We start from the raw sequence: 17,870 nt of genomic DNA on the forward strand, positions 1-17,870 counted from the left end.
CAATCATAGCTTCCAACCACAATTTCAAACACTGTCCTCAAGGCTAGAAATCTACTCACATTCATGAAATAATTTATTATCAGCTTTTTTGTATAAGTACTTTTTATTAAATATATACATATATACAAATTTTACTGGGCTTCATATTACTGGCATCAATTTGTAAATGAGGGGTTTGGATTGGATGATTTCTAAAGTATTCTTCAGCCTTAAAATTATTGATGATTCTAAGAAATACCTAGAGACATAGCCAAGAAGGAATTCTCAGATATGACCCACAATTAATATTTGGCGTTTGCACATTTTACAGGTCTCATATACAACCATTCCAAGGCAATGCAACAACTAAAAAACTAATGCCAATTAATTAATATCATTTCTTTTCTAAAAAATAAAGAGATCCTGTTTGCAAGGTGGCCATTTCTACCAAAATGTTCCCCAAACACCCAGAACACATTCATTCACCTACCCCAGATCAGGAAGAGAGAAGTACAGAAGAAAAATCTTGGAAGTAACACAGTAAAAAACTAGACCCAGATTTAGTGGCCTAGGACTGCTGCAAGAAATTCAATTAAGTTGTTAAGCCTACCTAATGAAAAAGAAAAATCAGCTCATGAAAATCCTGATAAATTGCATAACAGAGTCAGCAGTATTCTACGCCCTGGCTATAATTTTTTTTCTTTACTCCAGGCCTTTGTTGTTCTTTTAAAATACTCACCTTCATTATGAAACTATACAAAAACTCCCCCCTCCAAAATAAACACAGAACTGCCCAGAAATACAGAACTATGGACACAAAAACTCCCTAGAAGCTTAGCATTTCACCAGTTGATATAGATCTATGTTGGGAAAAGCATCTAAAAAGCCTTGTACTGGATTCCTAATTCTGATGATTCTGTGATTCCGATCAAATTATATTCTGTGATTCTGATCGAATTTGAGACAGGTAATCTATAAGGTCTTACAGTGCCCAGATTTCTACTTTGAGGTACACAGTGCTTTTCACTTAGAGAACAATCTGTACCACATTTTCGTTATACTCTGAAGTCAATTGGTGAAGTTGTGCTAATGTGTACTAATCTCAAAAGTGGCTCTATGAAGAATACACTTGTTATCCTCTATCAGTATAGGAGAAACAAATATTTTGAATATGTCATCAGACTCTAAATAAATTTCCTCCATTAAAGAATGCAGTGTCTGCTGCTAGTTGATGGTTCATTAGCATGCATTGACTGTTCTACTATTTGAGTAACATTGCAGGTAAAGGTGAATAAGCTTATCTAGAGAGACAGTGTCTAGCATAGTGCCTGGAACGTGGTAGGCTCTGAATAACTATATGTTGAAAGAATACATAACTGAATGAACTATTATCAAAAGGAATTCATACAATAAGTTAAACTTTGGCTCAAAGCACAAATTTTCAAGTCAACTGTTAAGTCCTGTTTGGCCAACATGCAGGGAACACATTTTCCCTGGTCTCTGTCTTTGTTGCAGCAGAGGTTTCACTCTATTGGTCAGTATTTGTTGTGTTCCATTTTCCTTTTAAAAATGTTTCATTTAACAGGGAAAGTCCTTTTCTTGAAGATACTAAGAGGATCTCCAAAGGTCACCGCATATCATATCCGATAATTCTGATTAAGGGCAGTGCCACTGGGAAATTTAGGGTGGCTGGTTGATATTCATAGTGTGTATTAGAAAATGTCATAGTCTGTTTTCAAATTTCAATGCATAACTATGCACCATGGATCTCTAATAGCCCTATTTTTCTTGTCCCAACTTTCCAGGATGGTCTGTATCCTGTCTAATTTGAATGTTGAATTGATTCTATTTAAATCATCTTTCTGAAATGAAAGATGGCTCACTTTCCCTTCACTGAGGAATTAATTAACTCTCCCAATGACTGGCTTGAATTTTTTAAATGGAAAACTTACATGGAATTTTTATTTTAGTGAAGAACAACTGTTTATCTTTAAAAACATTTAAAAAGACATTCTGCATGAAGTTCATCATCTTTTAGGAAATTATTATAGCAACAAAATTACATTAGACTTTCTGATTTCTCCATAGTGTCCTTAGATAAGTAAACAACCCAATAGACCATATTAAAAGCCCCAAATGTTACTGGAAAGAGAATGCGGGCATATTTGTCTATTTTACTTGTGCCAGATCCAGAAGGTGGTGGAGCCGAGGGAGCAGTAGTGGCTGACAACTTCCCAGAAGCCCCTATGCTATTAACTGTGGTCTTAATTCGCTCCAGTCTTGATCCAAACACATGCTGGGTAGAAGCAGATCCAACTGGAACTTTTCGGGGCACGTACCCAGTTCTACTAGGTGGAGAAGGAGAAGCAGGTGGAATTGCTCTTGCGGCGGATATAGTTTCAGCTGCATTTGCATGGCTGAATGGGTTTGGACTGGAAGCTAAGTAAGACTGTGGTGTGGCTTCAGAAGATCCTTGAACAACCGTGGAAGACTTGCTCGAATGGTTTCCCACCTCAGTTCTGTTGCCAACATCAGATTCAGAGTGAACCAAGGCATTGGCTCTTTTTCTCATGTTCAGATTGGCATTTGAGTTCTGAAAAGGTATATTAAAAATTATATTGGCTATGTAATTTTATGTAGAGTTACACAAAATTTAAATGGGTCAAAGAGTTACAAATTAGCTGTTTTCATAAAATAAACCTTTATTAATACGCTATAGTCACTCAACTTGATGTAAAAGCTTAAAAATACCTAACTAAAAAAGGACATACATACATATATGTGAAACTCTGAATCAAACATCTGCTATTTCAAAATATTATCCATTCTTATAAATTATTAGAATTTAAATCTATAGAAAGGTTAGGCTTTTAGGACTATAAGCTAGAGTTATACTTGATTTGACTTTAAGAATTCATGATGATAGCTGTACAACTTCTTTGTTGAGTTTTATTGTAAATAATATTCTCTGATATGCTGTATACATTTCAGTGAGTTTTGTACATGTTTGCTTTATAAACAGGAAGAACTATATCTACTTTGGGCACAGAATAAAAACAATAATAACCATCCCCATGTGTATAACATTCCTTTAAAAATGACAGAAGCTCCAAAAGCTTTAATTTCCAAATCCCTGGGAATTATTTTCATAATCTTACATAGACATTATTATATAAAGTCTAGAAATCCTCATGCATTTTAGTTTTTCACCACAATTAGTAATGCAAATACAAAGGAAAATCATTTTTGGGACTTCCCTGGCGGTCCAGTGGTTAAGACCCCATGCTTCCAATGCAGGGGGCGTGGGTTCAATCCCTGGTCAGGAACTAAGATCCCACATGCCGCGTGGCGCAGCCGAAAAAAAGGAAAATCATTTTTAAATTAACTGTTGTATCATACATATAAACAGCATCACCATATCATTGCATAAATATCTGAGTTCAAACTATTTACCAATAAAGAGTATTTAAATCAAAATGGAATTCACTATTTTCCATAAAATTATTTTATCTGTAGAACGAGACTGCATTTGAATACAGATGGTCAGTATTAAAATTAATTCTTATATTTTGACAGGCATGATAAATAACCATATAGCCAACCATATAGACTGTCCATACTAATAAAGGAAAGTAATTGCTCAAATGATTCCCAAAATAATCATGTCTGTCTTTAGAAGACACTATGATTTTTTGCAACCATTTTTCCGCCTTAATTGTGTTTATTCTGAGTTATATTAAGGGTATACTGTAATTGCTTTTTCTACCCTCTTCCTCCACCATTTTATGAAATAAATGGTGGGTGAGGAGATGGAGAAGTAGGGGAGGGAGAGAGAGAGGAAGAACAGCTCACAAGTGGGTGATTCAAAGGAGCCAGTCTGCAAGGAATTTTACGGATAATATTATATACAATTAACTGTAAACTCCCTTACAGAGAAGTGTTTATTCTACAAGTAGAATCTCTTTTCAATACTACACTTATCAAGCAGGTTGAAAGTGTTCAATCCATATCTTATATACTCGTGAACTATGGCTTCAAGTTCCCTGAGTAGAGAAAGAAGAAAAGGCCTCACAACATGCAGAGCCAAAGCAGGTTCTGAGAGGTTTAGAACGTATTCCTCATGTCAGCCTGAAGTATTCATCTAAACAGTTTGCAGCTGAACTCATGAGAAACTGTAGTCTAAAATATGGCAGCCAATTTAGGTGGAGACAAGTGAAACCAAAATTGACATCCACCTAAAAGTTAAAGGTACCATTATTTACCCTGTACTTTTCCTCTACAAAGCACATTGTAAACACCACCTAATTAATCCTCAGATTTTGAGTCCCTCTTTACAGAAAGGGATAATCAATTAATTAGAATTAATTCTAAAATGTTATACACATGGTGAAAAATATAAAGAAGGATAAGGTATATCCACAACATTTAAAGAGTTTACAATATCACTAGGAAGATAAAATGCACACCCACACACGACACAATCAAAAATATACAAAAAGTAAAACAGAATGATGGGTCAAACTGTGGCAAAATGCTAAATATACCAAGAAGAGAAGGGAAGGGAGTAATAAAGGACCAACTGGATAAGCAGGAGAGAAATATATATTTTCAAATATAGTCTGATATTTGCATATTGCCCTCTTCCACCAAAAGTTGGGTTGCCCATAATCTTTAGAAACTCATATTTTCCCTCAGACTAAATTCTAAGAAGTGGAGATTTCTACTTCTGGCCAAAATGGAGTAACAGGGACTGAATTTACTCTCCTGCACGAAATAACAAAAAAACTAAAAACATTTGTAAAACAACTGTTTTTGAAGACACTGGACATTAGACAACATAGGACACAATCATTGAGAGAGAAGAAAAGAACTTGAGTTTGCATGCTGTAGAGCGGGAAAGGAGAATCCAGGAACAATCTGACAGACTACCTAAATTGAGGAGATGAAGCTGAGAAGGTGAGGAAATCAAGGTGGCTAGAGTTCACAGGAAAAGGTACCAGAGAAGGTGATGCCAAAAAGAAAAGTCCAAAAAATCTGAAGAGTCCCCACTGAGAATTTTGCTAAGCACAGATCCATTTTTGAGTGTAACTACCCAAGGCAAAAAGAACCACCTGAAAGGATTAGAAGAAACGGTACCTAGCACATACCAAGCCAGGAATAGTGCATTTTCCCACCAGACATAATGGAAAATCTCAACATTCATGTAGCATTTGGTAAAGTCCTCAGAAGGGCCCTGCCTCAGTAATATGGAATAATTACCCCCTAAGACTGCTCTAATCCTGCCTACTGAATTTTAAAAGTACGACCTTAACAGATGAAACTAACTCTAAGTGACTTAGCTGCACCCCAGAAGGAAGCACAAGAACACTTATAGGACCCTGTCTTCCTTCCCTCCAGATCAGAATCCTTCTGGAACATCCTGAAATCCCAACTGTGAATGATGTTCTAATACGGCTGATTGAATACAAACATGGTACCAATTTGTCCTCCCTCTCCATATTAATGCCCCTTGTAAAATGAATTTCCCCTTCTCCTCCCATCAAGAAATGGACTCTATTTCCCCACAGACTTCCTATGACTTTCTTTGGCCAACTGGTTGTGGTGGAAGTGGGGGTGAGTTATTTCTGAGTCTTAGCTTTACGAGTCCTTGCTTGCTTCCACTCTTTCTCAAAACACTGCCACCAACACCACAAGAACAAGCTTGGGCTAGCCTGCTGGAGAGATCCTTTGGAGCAGAGCCAGTCATCCTAGTGAGGCTATCCTACATCGCCCAATAGATAGCTGACCACTAGACACCTGTGTTTGTCCCAGCTCAGAAATGATGAACTGCTGAGCCAAGCCTAATCAAGATCAACAGAACTTCCCAGTTGACTCAGACTTGAAAACAAATGTTTTTTTTGTAGTTGTTTGGTTATGCAGCATTAGCGTGGCACTAGACAATGTATATAGACCAATTAAATCAAGGGCCTAACAGGAGCTATTGCCACACCTCTTGTCAGGGGAAGTTTCTCAGACATTCTAGGATAATTAGAGAGCTAGTCTGTCCAGAATTCATCAAAGACCATTAGGGGACCCTATTGTCTATTCCATGTTATTTTAAAGGACCAAGATATTCTGCCCTTTATAATTCCATTCTTAAAGAATAACCATACTGTAAAGCTAGGAGAGATTCTAGCGATCAAATTATTCCAGTTTCTCATTTTACGGTAGAGGAGAATAACAGCAGAAGTGTTATGGTAGATGAAAGTCATAGAGTGAGTGACCTACTGAGTGCTCTGCCATGTTGCACAGCCTTTGGATGCACAAGTGTGGACGAGGCATTAAGGAACTTGATAAACTACACCTATATAGTTGAGTCAGTCAAGTATTTGTAATAGTCAAGTATATGTTAAAAAATTATGCAAGACTTGGAAATCAGAAAGGAGTACAGCGTGTCCCTGCAATGTCAGTATGGAGTATCGTTTAAAAAGTCCACCCAAGGATTATTAAGTCTCTAGGGGAAGATACTTGAGTTTGAGTTTGCTGTTTAATATTGGATTTGACCCCAAACACTGTGAAGTTGCATATTAACTTATAGATTCCTGTTCAGTAGAGAAGAGCCCCAAAGGTTATGGTTTTGATGCCCTGAAGGATATTAACTACTTCTGTATCTAATCTGGTAATCGCATTCTAGTATCCTTTTTTGAAAAAAATTTAATGGCTACTTATAGGCATTTCTCAAAAAAGATTTTGAACCGTTTTACTATTTAATTACTCCTTAATTAATGAGTTAGATAAAACTTTGATACAGGTTCATTCCATATTTGCATGACTCACGTTTTTCATGGTTTGAAAATTATATTCCGACAACATCCACTGCTACACAAGTTACAAGTATCAAAGAAATGTACGCATAGACTTGAAGAATATGTCTGGAGAAAACAGTGATCCCAAGTCAAAGAGAGAGGATCAGTCTAAGGTGGCCAGAAAAAAGAATCCATGAAGCACCAGACTTTATGAAAATGGAGGGAGCAGTATGAAGTGTGCCACTAGGATTAACACTTGAAAACAAAGGTCAAATCTTTTTATTCCCAGTTTTAAAGTATTAGTGAACTGCTAGAGTGTAAAACTATCTTATTAATCATTGCAGGCTAATGCACACAGCAGGCACCTACTTCATTTTTTAATAAATTTCACTGAAATGGATATAATACAGAGTCAAGATTCTTTTTTCAAATTAAAGAGAAAGTGTCAGAAACTTTCTATCCGACCTTCAGATTACTATTTCTTTGTTTATGGGCATATTTCTAGAATATCGCAGGTAGTACCTAAATTATATAAGTTATCCTGACTCAATCCCAAGGCTGACTAAGAATGCCTAAGAAGTCTCAACACTCTAAATATCATAACCTATATATGGAAAAGAGAATTAGACTGATTTGAGGCTTAAATCTTTGTTCTCTGCCAGGCAGCCCAATGCTACTCAAGTTATTTTACACTGATGTCTCAAGGTCTACTATGTAAAAAGTAGTTGTCATTTTCCATGATGACAAACTATGAAAGGATTGAAAAATCTGCTGAGCTACCTGGCACGGGACTCACTGGGAATAATATTCACACAGCCTTCAAGTTTTGGAACAACAAATGCGACAGTCAGAGTGATGTTATGTTTCACACAGAGTGTACAGTGGCTCCATCAGTATTCAGCAGACACACAGTGGTTCCAAACAAGAAAAGCACCTAAGCTTAATTTGAATTTTAAAAGATGATTTAGTTTGAAATCATTTTGTCATTAGTCACGATAGTCAGATGCAAGGGAAACTGGTGGGATAGAGATGCGAGGTGATAGATTCAAACATTAACAACAAATTAAAGCAGCAACAGGCAAACAGGAGCAAATCCAAGTAATTCGTAAATCATGACTGTGATCTGACACGATTTCTAAAGAAGTCTTATCAACTGCAAAGAGAAAACTCAACTCAACTAATTACTCTAGCAGCAGTGAGATAAAGTGACTATGACGAGGTTTGCAGAACGCCAAGCTACATTCATATTGCTTGCTTGAGAAGCTAATGAAGTTTAATAAAATGTAATTTCACCCTTCTAAATTAAAAACAAACAAGGCTAATAATGAACAGGTTTATCTTCTAGAATATCAATGATTTACATACCAAAAAAAAATCCAATAATGCAAAGACATTTATTCAAGGCTGTTCTGACAGGGCTTCAGGGGTTAGCCACACATCTTATTTAATAAGGAAATAAACAACTATGGTAGAGCAGCTGGAACTAAACCCCAAGGTAATGATTTACAGAGGACCAACAGTAGTGTTTTTAAAAGATGCTACCACATAGAAATGAAAAACATCCCCTACAAATAAACATGCTAAATATTTCATCAATTGTTACACACTGAACAACAAAGTGTAGAAATGAAAACGCCGAGTTCTCTACTGTATTTCCTTTCCTCCCAATGTTAGCTTTTAATTCAACATTTGGATTTCCATAAGCTACAGAAATATTACTTTCAATATCTGGCACTGGGATAAGAAATTTATGTCTTCAATTTGGAATTACCAGAGAACAATGTCTTACAGAATGCATTCATTTTGTCTTTACATATTTAGAAGTTGAAAGTTTAAAATAGTAGGGTTTCTTGAAGATATGCGATTCTGTAGTTAGTTTTGCTTCATAGTGATTCCTAGGGCTTCTTTTTATTTGCCAAGGCTTTGTATAAATACATGGCTCTAGGAGAGGAAATTTTTTTGTCGGAGACTTCACCAGTCAGAGCAGAAGTTCTCAGCTTGATCAAGCAGACTTGGACTTGACCAGAATGCTACCTGGAAATGCTCCGGGAGCTATGTTCACCAAACGCTACCAACATAACACTGGAGAGGGTAGAGGGCAAAGCACACTCCACTCACTTTCTCCAAATGCAAACACTGAGCTGGATGAATCTTCTCTCTCTCAAGTAGCATTACAGTCACACCAAGTGTTTATAAGAATAACCTGGGATCAGTCTCAGCGCCTTTTTGGAGGAAGTCTTAATTATTAGTTATGCTATTGTCAGTCATCAGGAATCAGAAGTTGGGAAACATTGGCTAAATAGTTAGGATTGTGGACCGTCAAATCAGACAGACTTGGACTCGAATACTGAATTTGCCATTTACTAGCTGTGGGATATCTGACACGTTGGTCGACCTCTTGAAACCTCAAAGTCCTTGTTAAAACAGGAGTAATAACGGTAGCTCCTCATAAGGAATAAATAAGATAACTCCTGTAAGGTGCTTAGTACATAATACACATCAAAAGAACATTATATAGAAATAACCAGAAGGCAGATAACAAGATCCTTCCTCCAAAATAAAAAAGTATGTCACTCATGAACAAATCATTATAGACAAGATTTTAGAATATTTTTTCTATCTTTCTATAAAAATAAGGCCACCGTTTTGAATAATCAGAAAGGTAGAGGACCACTGAAGCAAAGGACAGTCTGTGGTGAAGTCAGCCACGAAAAGAATGTTGCTGGCTAAAATAAGAATAAACACAAGGAAATATAAAATTCAATTAACAAAATTAAAGTACATTTTAGACATTGTAAAGGTAAGGATTAACACTAGAGTAAATCCTATAACTGATGGCGTGAGACAAACATAAAAAGCTCATCTAGGAAAAAAGCAACAGCAACAACAATGGTTAATTTTTAGTGAGCGGTTCTTCTGCACCCAGCACCCAGCTCACATGCTTTTAACTACCCAGCTGCCACAACCATATGTCAAAGCTACACGGAGGAAATAACCTACAGCCACAGGTATTTCAATGTCCAGAAGAGATGTGGGTTGTCTAAAAAAGGCATCTCATTGTATTAATGTATCACATCACTGATCTCTTTCCGGAACTTTCCACCTATCAGTGAAGTCTAGAAACTGGCATCAGGGAAACAGCAAAGACGGGAGGAACTGTTGTAATCCAACCTACAGGATGATGTTCACACCTCAAGATGCTATGAAAAGACATACACAGAACACTGGTTCACAATTAGAACTTCAGCAACTCAGTTTGGCTGGCCCACTTTCTAAATGTAATGGAATGTTAAAAAGAATTGTATCTGTGGTTATATTGGTCTGGCATTATTGGTCTGGCACTCTTTTTACTTTATCTCTTAGTTCAATTACAGTAGCCAAAAGGACTTTCTTCCACATTTAAATTGGAAGTAGGAAATGGGACAATGAAGGACACCAGACTGGGGATAGTACAAGGCAACAAATGTCAAAGAAGGTTAAAAAAACATTAAGAGGTTTTCATTATTGCTATGGACTGAATTGTGTCCCCTTTTGAGGGAGGGTACTATACTGGAGATAAGATCTTTAAGGAAGTGTGATTAAATGAGGTCATAAGAACGGAGCCCTGATTAGATAGACCTAGTGTCCTTATAACAGAGGAAGAGACGCCAGAGAGTTTTTTCTCTGTGTCATATGAGGACACAGCAAGAAGGCAGCAGTCTGCAAGCCAGAAAGAGCTCTCACCAGAAACCAAACCTGCCAGAACCCTGATCTTGGATTTTCTAGCCCTTAGAATTATGAGAAAATACATTTCTGTTATTTAAGCCATCCAATCTATGTAATTTGACTACGGCAGCCTGAGGAGACTAAGACAATCATCTAACTTTAATATTAAATTTAAACTTAAGACACAATTATCTTAAGATTTTTAAATAGTGAATGTTAACCCTCTCATAGGAAAAAAATAAAACCTAAACAAACTTGCAGCTTTCTCTGCTCAGATATTTTCTTTGTTTCTAGTCTGTTCTCTCTTCTCCAGTATCCTTTTCTGATAACCCCAAATCCTAGGTAGAGTTAAGATACTAGACACGTAGAGAAACTGAGATACTTTTGACAGGAATTAAGCATTGATTTCTTTGTAATATTTTTACTTGTCCTTGGTGAATGAAAACACTTCCATATATCCACCAGGGGGCATCTACATCATCTTTCTAAACTGTCCAAGTTGCCTGCATATAAGTTCTCCCAGGATACCTCTTGAGTTCCTTTCAGCTTTTCTTCACCCAAATCAGAGGACTTCAGTTAACTGGGATTTTCATTTAACCTTCTAATTTGGACTTAGCTCCAGATCCTTCTTTAACTACCCAATATTTTTTCCCTAAATATTTTTGCCTCCCTTGCAGATTATGACTTTTATGTCACAGTGTGTGTACATGTGTTGTGGATTTCAGAGCATGCGTTTGTTTAAATATTGGAAAAATGTCATTAATAGCAATTTATAACTTCTGTTCACATTTTATATTAAGAATATTTTTTAAATCCTTAAAAGTAGGGGTAATATAAGTAGATATCTGATAAAATATTGCAAAAGAAATCTTACTACGTTTCTGAATTCCTAACTTGGGTGTCCAAATAAATTCATTTTTTAAAGCAATCATCCTATGGAAATGATTTGTTTCAGCCTTAAAATATTCAGAAAATTATAGTTGAACTTAGAAAACATTTGGACAATGTTTTTTTCTTAATATAGACTTGATATGACTTGATCATAATGAAACTGTGCTATAATAAATAGCCAACCAGAAAAATTCAGATCCCTGCCAACCCTATAGGAGGCTGGCGTAGCAAGTAGTCTGAGTCATAATTTTATCTGCATCAGCAAAGGCAACAGGGACAATGTCTAAAAAGGAACAATTTATCAAGGCCAGATCTTCGTTATACTTCTGCTTGGGGGGAAAATTCCAAAGCTCAAGAATTATCATCCAAGTCATTTTGTAAAATCATAGCTGTGCTGTGTAAGGAAGTCTCTGATGAACTACGCATCTTACCTAAAGGGGGCTGAATTTCTTTGAAATATTAGATAATGTTTACCTACTGGATCTAAACATTCATGATAGCTTTAATAGATTTATTTTTAGGAAAAAAGGCTCAAGTCCCATGCTTCATCTCTTGCCGGAAGTGAGTAATAGAAGATCCACGTTTAAGCTCAAAAGCAATGAAGGACTTATGAAAGGTAATGATTTACCCAATTCATTCATTCATTCAACAATATGTATTGAGTGTCCAATTTTTCAAATTACTTTGTTGAAACTGGGAATACAGAGGTGAAAAAGTATAGGCCTTGCAATTTCTTCCAGGAATTATTAAAAAGTTATAACAAGCGATAAATGCTATCAAGGAAACTTTTTTTAAGTTAGGGAGTACACGGCATAGCCTGATTGCTGGGAGAGCCTCTTTGTGAAAGTGACACATAAGCTGAAATTCAGGGATCAGTAAGGGGGAAGAGGGACTGTGGGGAAAGGGAACAAAGTGCCTGGTGGTAGGGGAACAATTTTCAAAGATTTCCCTCAGTGGCACAAGGATAAAGAAGACCAATAACTTTCCTTGTCAATTAAAATTTGAGATACCTTGAGGATGTTCTAAAATCTTCCTTTTCTTTTACATTTTTTTGAAATAGACTGTTAAGGCAATGCTTCCCATGCAGGGGCTACTCTAAATAATTAACATCTGATATTAGCACTTGCCAGACAGAAATCTTGAATCTTTATCGATATCTCTACAATGCATTGAGCACTCACTATGGACCAAGCACTACACTACATGGTTTTCACAAATAACCTCACACACCATCTACAACCACCCAGGAAATAGTATTAATATTCTCATTTTTCCAATGAGGACACTGAAGCCTAAGAAAGTTGGGTACTTCTCCTAAGGTCAAACAGTTAAGATGGGTTCGAGTCATGATTTGCATCCCAAACTAACAATTTTAGCCACTCAGGAAGCTCCTTACAACAGCAAATATGTTAATTTGCTATGTTAAAAAGCTACACTAATGGGATTCAAAGAAAGCAAAAAAGAATTTACCTGAAAAATGTCCACACAACCCAAACCAGATTAAGTGACATTTATGAACAGCTTGGTTTTTCAGATTTGGATTTTAGTTACATTTACTTAGTTTCTATTATAAGGTAAATACGGTACTACTGTTTGATCCACATTATCCCGTGAAAAATCTTCCTCTGATTAATCCTTCCTTTCCAGTATCTGTAAAAATTGTAGAGTTTTTATGAACTGTTCTTGCGCCTGTTTTTCTTGATATTCGTTCAATATCTTTGGTGCTTAGTTATCATAATGTGCTTATGGATATGACTTTGTATCCCATATAACTTCTACATTCAGGCCTAAATAAATATTTATAAATAGGTCCACATTTAGATGATTTATTTTACAGAAAATTTTATCTTAACCACGAATGGAATCTAGCTGTGCAAAGTTTCTTTTTTAATTGGAGAAAACTTCTCTTCAGGTTGTTTGAAAAATGAACCAGCATCACCACTCAAAATACGCATCTTGGGCTTCCCTGGCGCATTGGTTGAGAGTCCGCCTGCCGATGCAGGGGACACGGGTTCGTGCCCTGAGTCCGGGAAGATCCCACATGCCGCGGAGCGGCTGGGCCCGTGAGCCATGGCCACTGAGCCCGCGCGTCCGGAGCCTGTGCTCCGCAACGGGAGAGGCCACAACAGTGAGATGCCCGCGTACCGCAAAAAAAAAAAAAATTCATCTTCTATACGATAAATACATTTTTATGAAGTTTTTCTACAAGAGGGAAGCTGTGCCCCAACTTCCTTCCGCAGACTTCCCCTTAATTTTGAATATAGAATTTTCAAAAGATGTTTACAAAATTACTACTCAAATATATGGAAAAACTAAAGCACTCCCCCACCATGCATAGGAAACTGCAATTTCAACTTTAATTGTAACCCAGGGAAGATATCAACATAAGCACTAGCTCTAGTTTCTGACTTGAAAATGATTCTTCAAACATGTAAGTATCTACAAATAATTGAAGTTAATGAAGTTCAGCAACGCGTGCGCCCAATTATGTATAAAGTTAATGTGCGTACACATGTGTATGTAGCAGAAAAGTACTCATTAAGCACCTTTTGTGCATGCTCTTATATTTTAAAAATCAATCCCGTTCCCTAGTCTTTACAAGTGGAAGCACAGTCAATTGGTCATAAAGCCTATGTTGAATTATCCTGTTAACACAATTCATTACAAATCTCCATCCGTAGTAAAACAACATATTAAGTCAGTAGAAGAAATTGATATTCCACCACACCAGTTGTCAAACAGACAACCCCCTAAACAGCTGAAGCCATTTTGATTTTCTCCAGGAAATCATTTGACTTGTCCTGAGGAGTAAGTGTCATGCTGTCAGCTGTAGTTTCCGACGAGGCATTAGCAAAACCAGTCGACATTTAATAAGGCTCTCGTGCTGAAACAGCTGTTCCTCCAAAGTGAAAATTTTAAAACTCTCTCTGAGCCTAGATAATTTTACTTGAGCTAGAAAATAAGGTATTAGACTCTTTTGCATGTTCTACCACTTTATGACAAGAAAGGAAATTTTGCACTTCAGTAAAGGCAGATTGCAAATTTAGCAGGAATTAAACCAGTAGCTGAGTTGCAATTTATGGCAAATGGCTCATCAGCACATTAATGTATATCACCAATGTAACCACTTCAGCCAAGCAGGCCAGAAACTAAGACACAAGTATCTGGTAGGCAGGAAGAGAAATGTGCCCTCCGTAGACACCAATAAAATGAATCCTAAAACCAAAAGCTACCAAATATCTGTCTTCATTTTCATCCTTATTGGCAGTATACTGATAGTTAAAAACCAATGTCAGAACCATAGGTTCTAAAATCAGGTAGATTCAAGCCTTGGCCTCTGCTAAATCCTAGCTGTGTGGTCTTGGGGAAGTTATTTAGCCTCTCTGTGCTACGTATTTCTCCTGGGTAAAATGAGGATAATAATGATAACTACTGAGTTATTGATGAATTACTATTCATGAAGTGCTTAACACCCTACCTGAAGCACAGTAAGTGATCGATACTTGTTCAATATTATTTTGATATTGTTATCCATAGTCTAAGACAAAAATGTAGATAGTCACTGTGAAATAAAATATAATAGAAGTTTCCATTATTTCTATACTCAGCTATTCATTGTATTTTTTCAACAGAACTAAGTGTTAAATTAATACTGTATCTATCCACCTCAGAAAATGCTGGGAATGTGTGGGAACCTTACATTTTGTGCTCTCTTCAAAATTCATCTTACTTTCTATTCCTAGGTGAAAATAATTAGCTCCACTCCTTGCAGCAATGCTAAGAACTAGCTAAAACCCAACTTGCCCAAATCTGCCAACTGTAGGAAGAGATAATTGAGGATTCCCATTTAAGAGGTTTCCTTCTAGGCTGGTGGATATTTGAAGAGAGCATAAAGTCAATAATCCTGTGGATATTGTTCTACTTAATCATATTAGCAATTTAAAAAATATTTGCACTTTCTCAACATATAACATACCAAAACTTTTCTCATATTACAAAGAAGGAAATGAAAATATCAAGTCCCACAACTCCTTAACCTTTGACCCCTTCCAGCTACCACTCTTTCTATCACTGCCAGTTTAGGGAAAAATTGTCTACACTTAATGTTTCCACTTCTTCACCTGTCGTTTACTTTTCAACCCATTGTTATTTATTTCCCTTCCCATCTTTCCCTTGGAACTCTTTGTGGATTAATCCAGTAGACACTTTTTAAAATCTGCATCTTATATACTGTCCTGGCAGCATCTAACACTGCTTATCACTTCTTCCTTCTTTAAATTGGTCCTATAAATTCCATAATCTAGGTATGTTCCCCTTACCCTTCTCAGTCTCCAGTATGGAATGCTCTTCCTCTACCCAATCCTAAATTGTCACCTTTCCACAGGGTTCAACTCTCAGACATCTCAGTTTTTTCAGTCTTCAGGTAAATAAACAAACCTGTCCAGTGGCTTAGATTTACCATCTTTACATTAATATCATAAAATCAATGTCTGCTTCCCAAATTTTTCTCCAACCTGAAGACCCATCTCTCCAGCAGGACATGTACTAGGGGTATAACAAACTTTTAATTCATTCATTCATTCATTCATTCGATTAGTCAACAAATATTTATTGAGTGCCTATTTGTATGTCAGGCACTGTTCTTGGCTCTGGTGATACAAAAGTAGGGGAAGGCTTCCCTGGTGGCGCAGTGGTTAAGAATCCACCTGCCATTGGAGGGGACACGGGTTTGATCCCTGGTCCGGGACGATCCCACATGCTGCAGAGCAACTAAGCCCGTGAGCCACCACCACTTAACCCCATGCGCCTAGAGCCCATGCTCCGCAACAAGAGAAGCCACCGCAATGAGAAGCCTGCACACCGCAAGGCAGAGTAGCCCCTGCTCGCCACAGCTAGAGAAAGCCCGCGTGCAGCAACAAAGACCCAACGCAGCCAAAAATAAATAAATAAATAGATTAATTTTAAAAAAAGGTGGAGGGAAAGCCCCAAATTCTTAACCTTAAGGAACCCTTTTGACCAAAGTCAAATCTACGTACAAATTTATTCATATCCAATGAACCCAGTACATTTATCCAAACAAACATGCTAGATCTTAGAGGCTAGCACATGCTCCAGTTAGCTTTGCAAGCCACAAAACTTCAATGATTCTTGCCTCCTTCTGCCTTATTCTTTTTCATCCAGCTTCCTCAGTATTTTTCCAATCTTCCTATTTTTCTTCAAAGCCATGGAAAGGCATTCAACATAATCTCACTTAGCTATTCAGAGGCTATTAAAGTTCTCAGACCTCATATCCTTATGAACATTCCCTCTCTCTACTCTCTCTTCTATTATGTGTAAAATAATATTTATACAATGTAACATCAATAATGCCACTTCCTTGTTTAAAGTCTTTCAGCTGGCATGCTATTGTTTTTCTAAACATACACACACCTACATGACGTAACATTCTACATGACTTGGATCCTGCCTTCCAGTCCAGCTACATCTCCCCTTTACTCCCGAACCCTCCTCTTAACCACTCTGGGTACCCTAGTGTAGCATATGCTATGAGTGCCTGGTCTGTATTCATTTGGTTTACCCAGACAGACATCACTCCAGACAGGCTGTGTCTTACCAGCTTTTTCTCCCCTAAGGGGAGCTCTGTCTACAGGAGCTTGACTGGAATGGGAGAGAGGGTTTGACCAGAAGTAGAAGAAAGTTAACATCTCCTGAATAAACATAATCAACAAGAGATAAGAGTTGATAAATAAGTACCTCAACTTCTCTGCCACCCAACGGGACAATTCTGAGGTGGGTTCCACACGTATTCTGAGAGAGTCTCTGGCGCAATGAGCACACAGTGGTAAATCTGCTCATTAGTAACACTTTATTGGATTGTCTTCCTTGCCATCTCACCTTCCTCACGGTGATCTTGGGATCAGTTCAAATATAAATTGCTTGCACACAAATCCTTGCAACAAAGTCTGCTTTGGGGGAAACCCAATTAAAACACCTGGGTTCTAGCCAGGATGTCTTCATTTAGCTCTACAAGGATGAGCTGTATTGTCTTGCTTCAGGGTCTTGTCACATCCTCTTCTCACTCACTCCCTTTCCTCTATCACCTTTGCCTCCCTTTTGCGTTTTCTGAGATAGTACTTAGCCATCGCTTCCTCTGAGAAGTTTAACCGGACAGCCCCTCCACCCTCATCAGAATCTCCCACCACAGAGACGCTAATCTGGACTGTGACATCTTCACACAGTATCCTATGCTTCTTCCTAGCCTAACATCCAGCACGCTGCGTGAGTGCCCCTCCCAATTGTGAGTTTCTTTAGGGCTGCAACACTGCCTTACCAGTTTCCTTTCCCCACTGACCAGCACAGTACCACAAACTAAGAAGCATACAATCAAAATAAGTCCAATAACTAAATAATATTTAAATAAGTGATGAGTAAACTGTATTGAAATAAATCAACAACAAAATCATTCACTCCTATACACTCAAAACAGCAAAAATGAGTCTCACACAATGT

At 37.3% G+C, this 17,870-nt stretch overlaps 1 protein-coding gene across 5 annotated transcripts in view; it reads right to left on the reverse strand.

The window, feature by feature from the left end:
• Positions 1 to 2,038: 2,038 nt before the first annotated feature.
• Positions 2,039 to 17,870, reverse strand: part of GABRA4 (gamma-aminobutyric acid type A receptor subunit alpha4) — a gene marked incomplete at both ends in the record, with an annotated part of 63,973 nt that continues 48,141 nt past the window's right edge. For all 5 annotated transcript variants that reach the window (XM_082837788.1, XM_082837787.1, XM_082837790.1 and 2 more), the window contains one exon: positions 2,039 to 2,572. In XM_082837788.1, coding sequence (XP_082693914.1) covers positions 2,039 to 2,572 — 534 coding nt within the window. The remainder of the gene's footprint in view (positions 2,573 to 17,870) is intronic.

This window comes from Leucopleurus acutus (genome assembly GCF_964270905.1).
Source record: "Leucopleurus acutus genome assembly, chromosome: 4".
Classification (NCBI taxonomy): domain Eukaryota; kingdom Metazoa; phylum Chordata; class Mammalia; order Artiodactyla; family Delphinidae; genus Leucopleurus; species Leucopleurus acutus.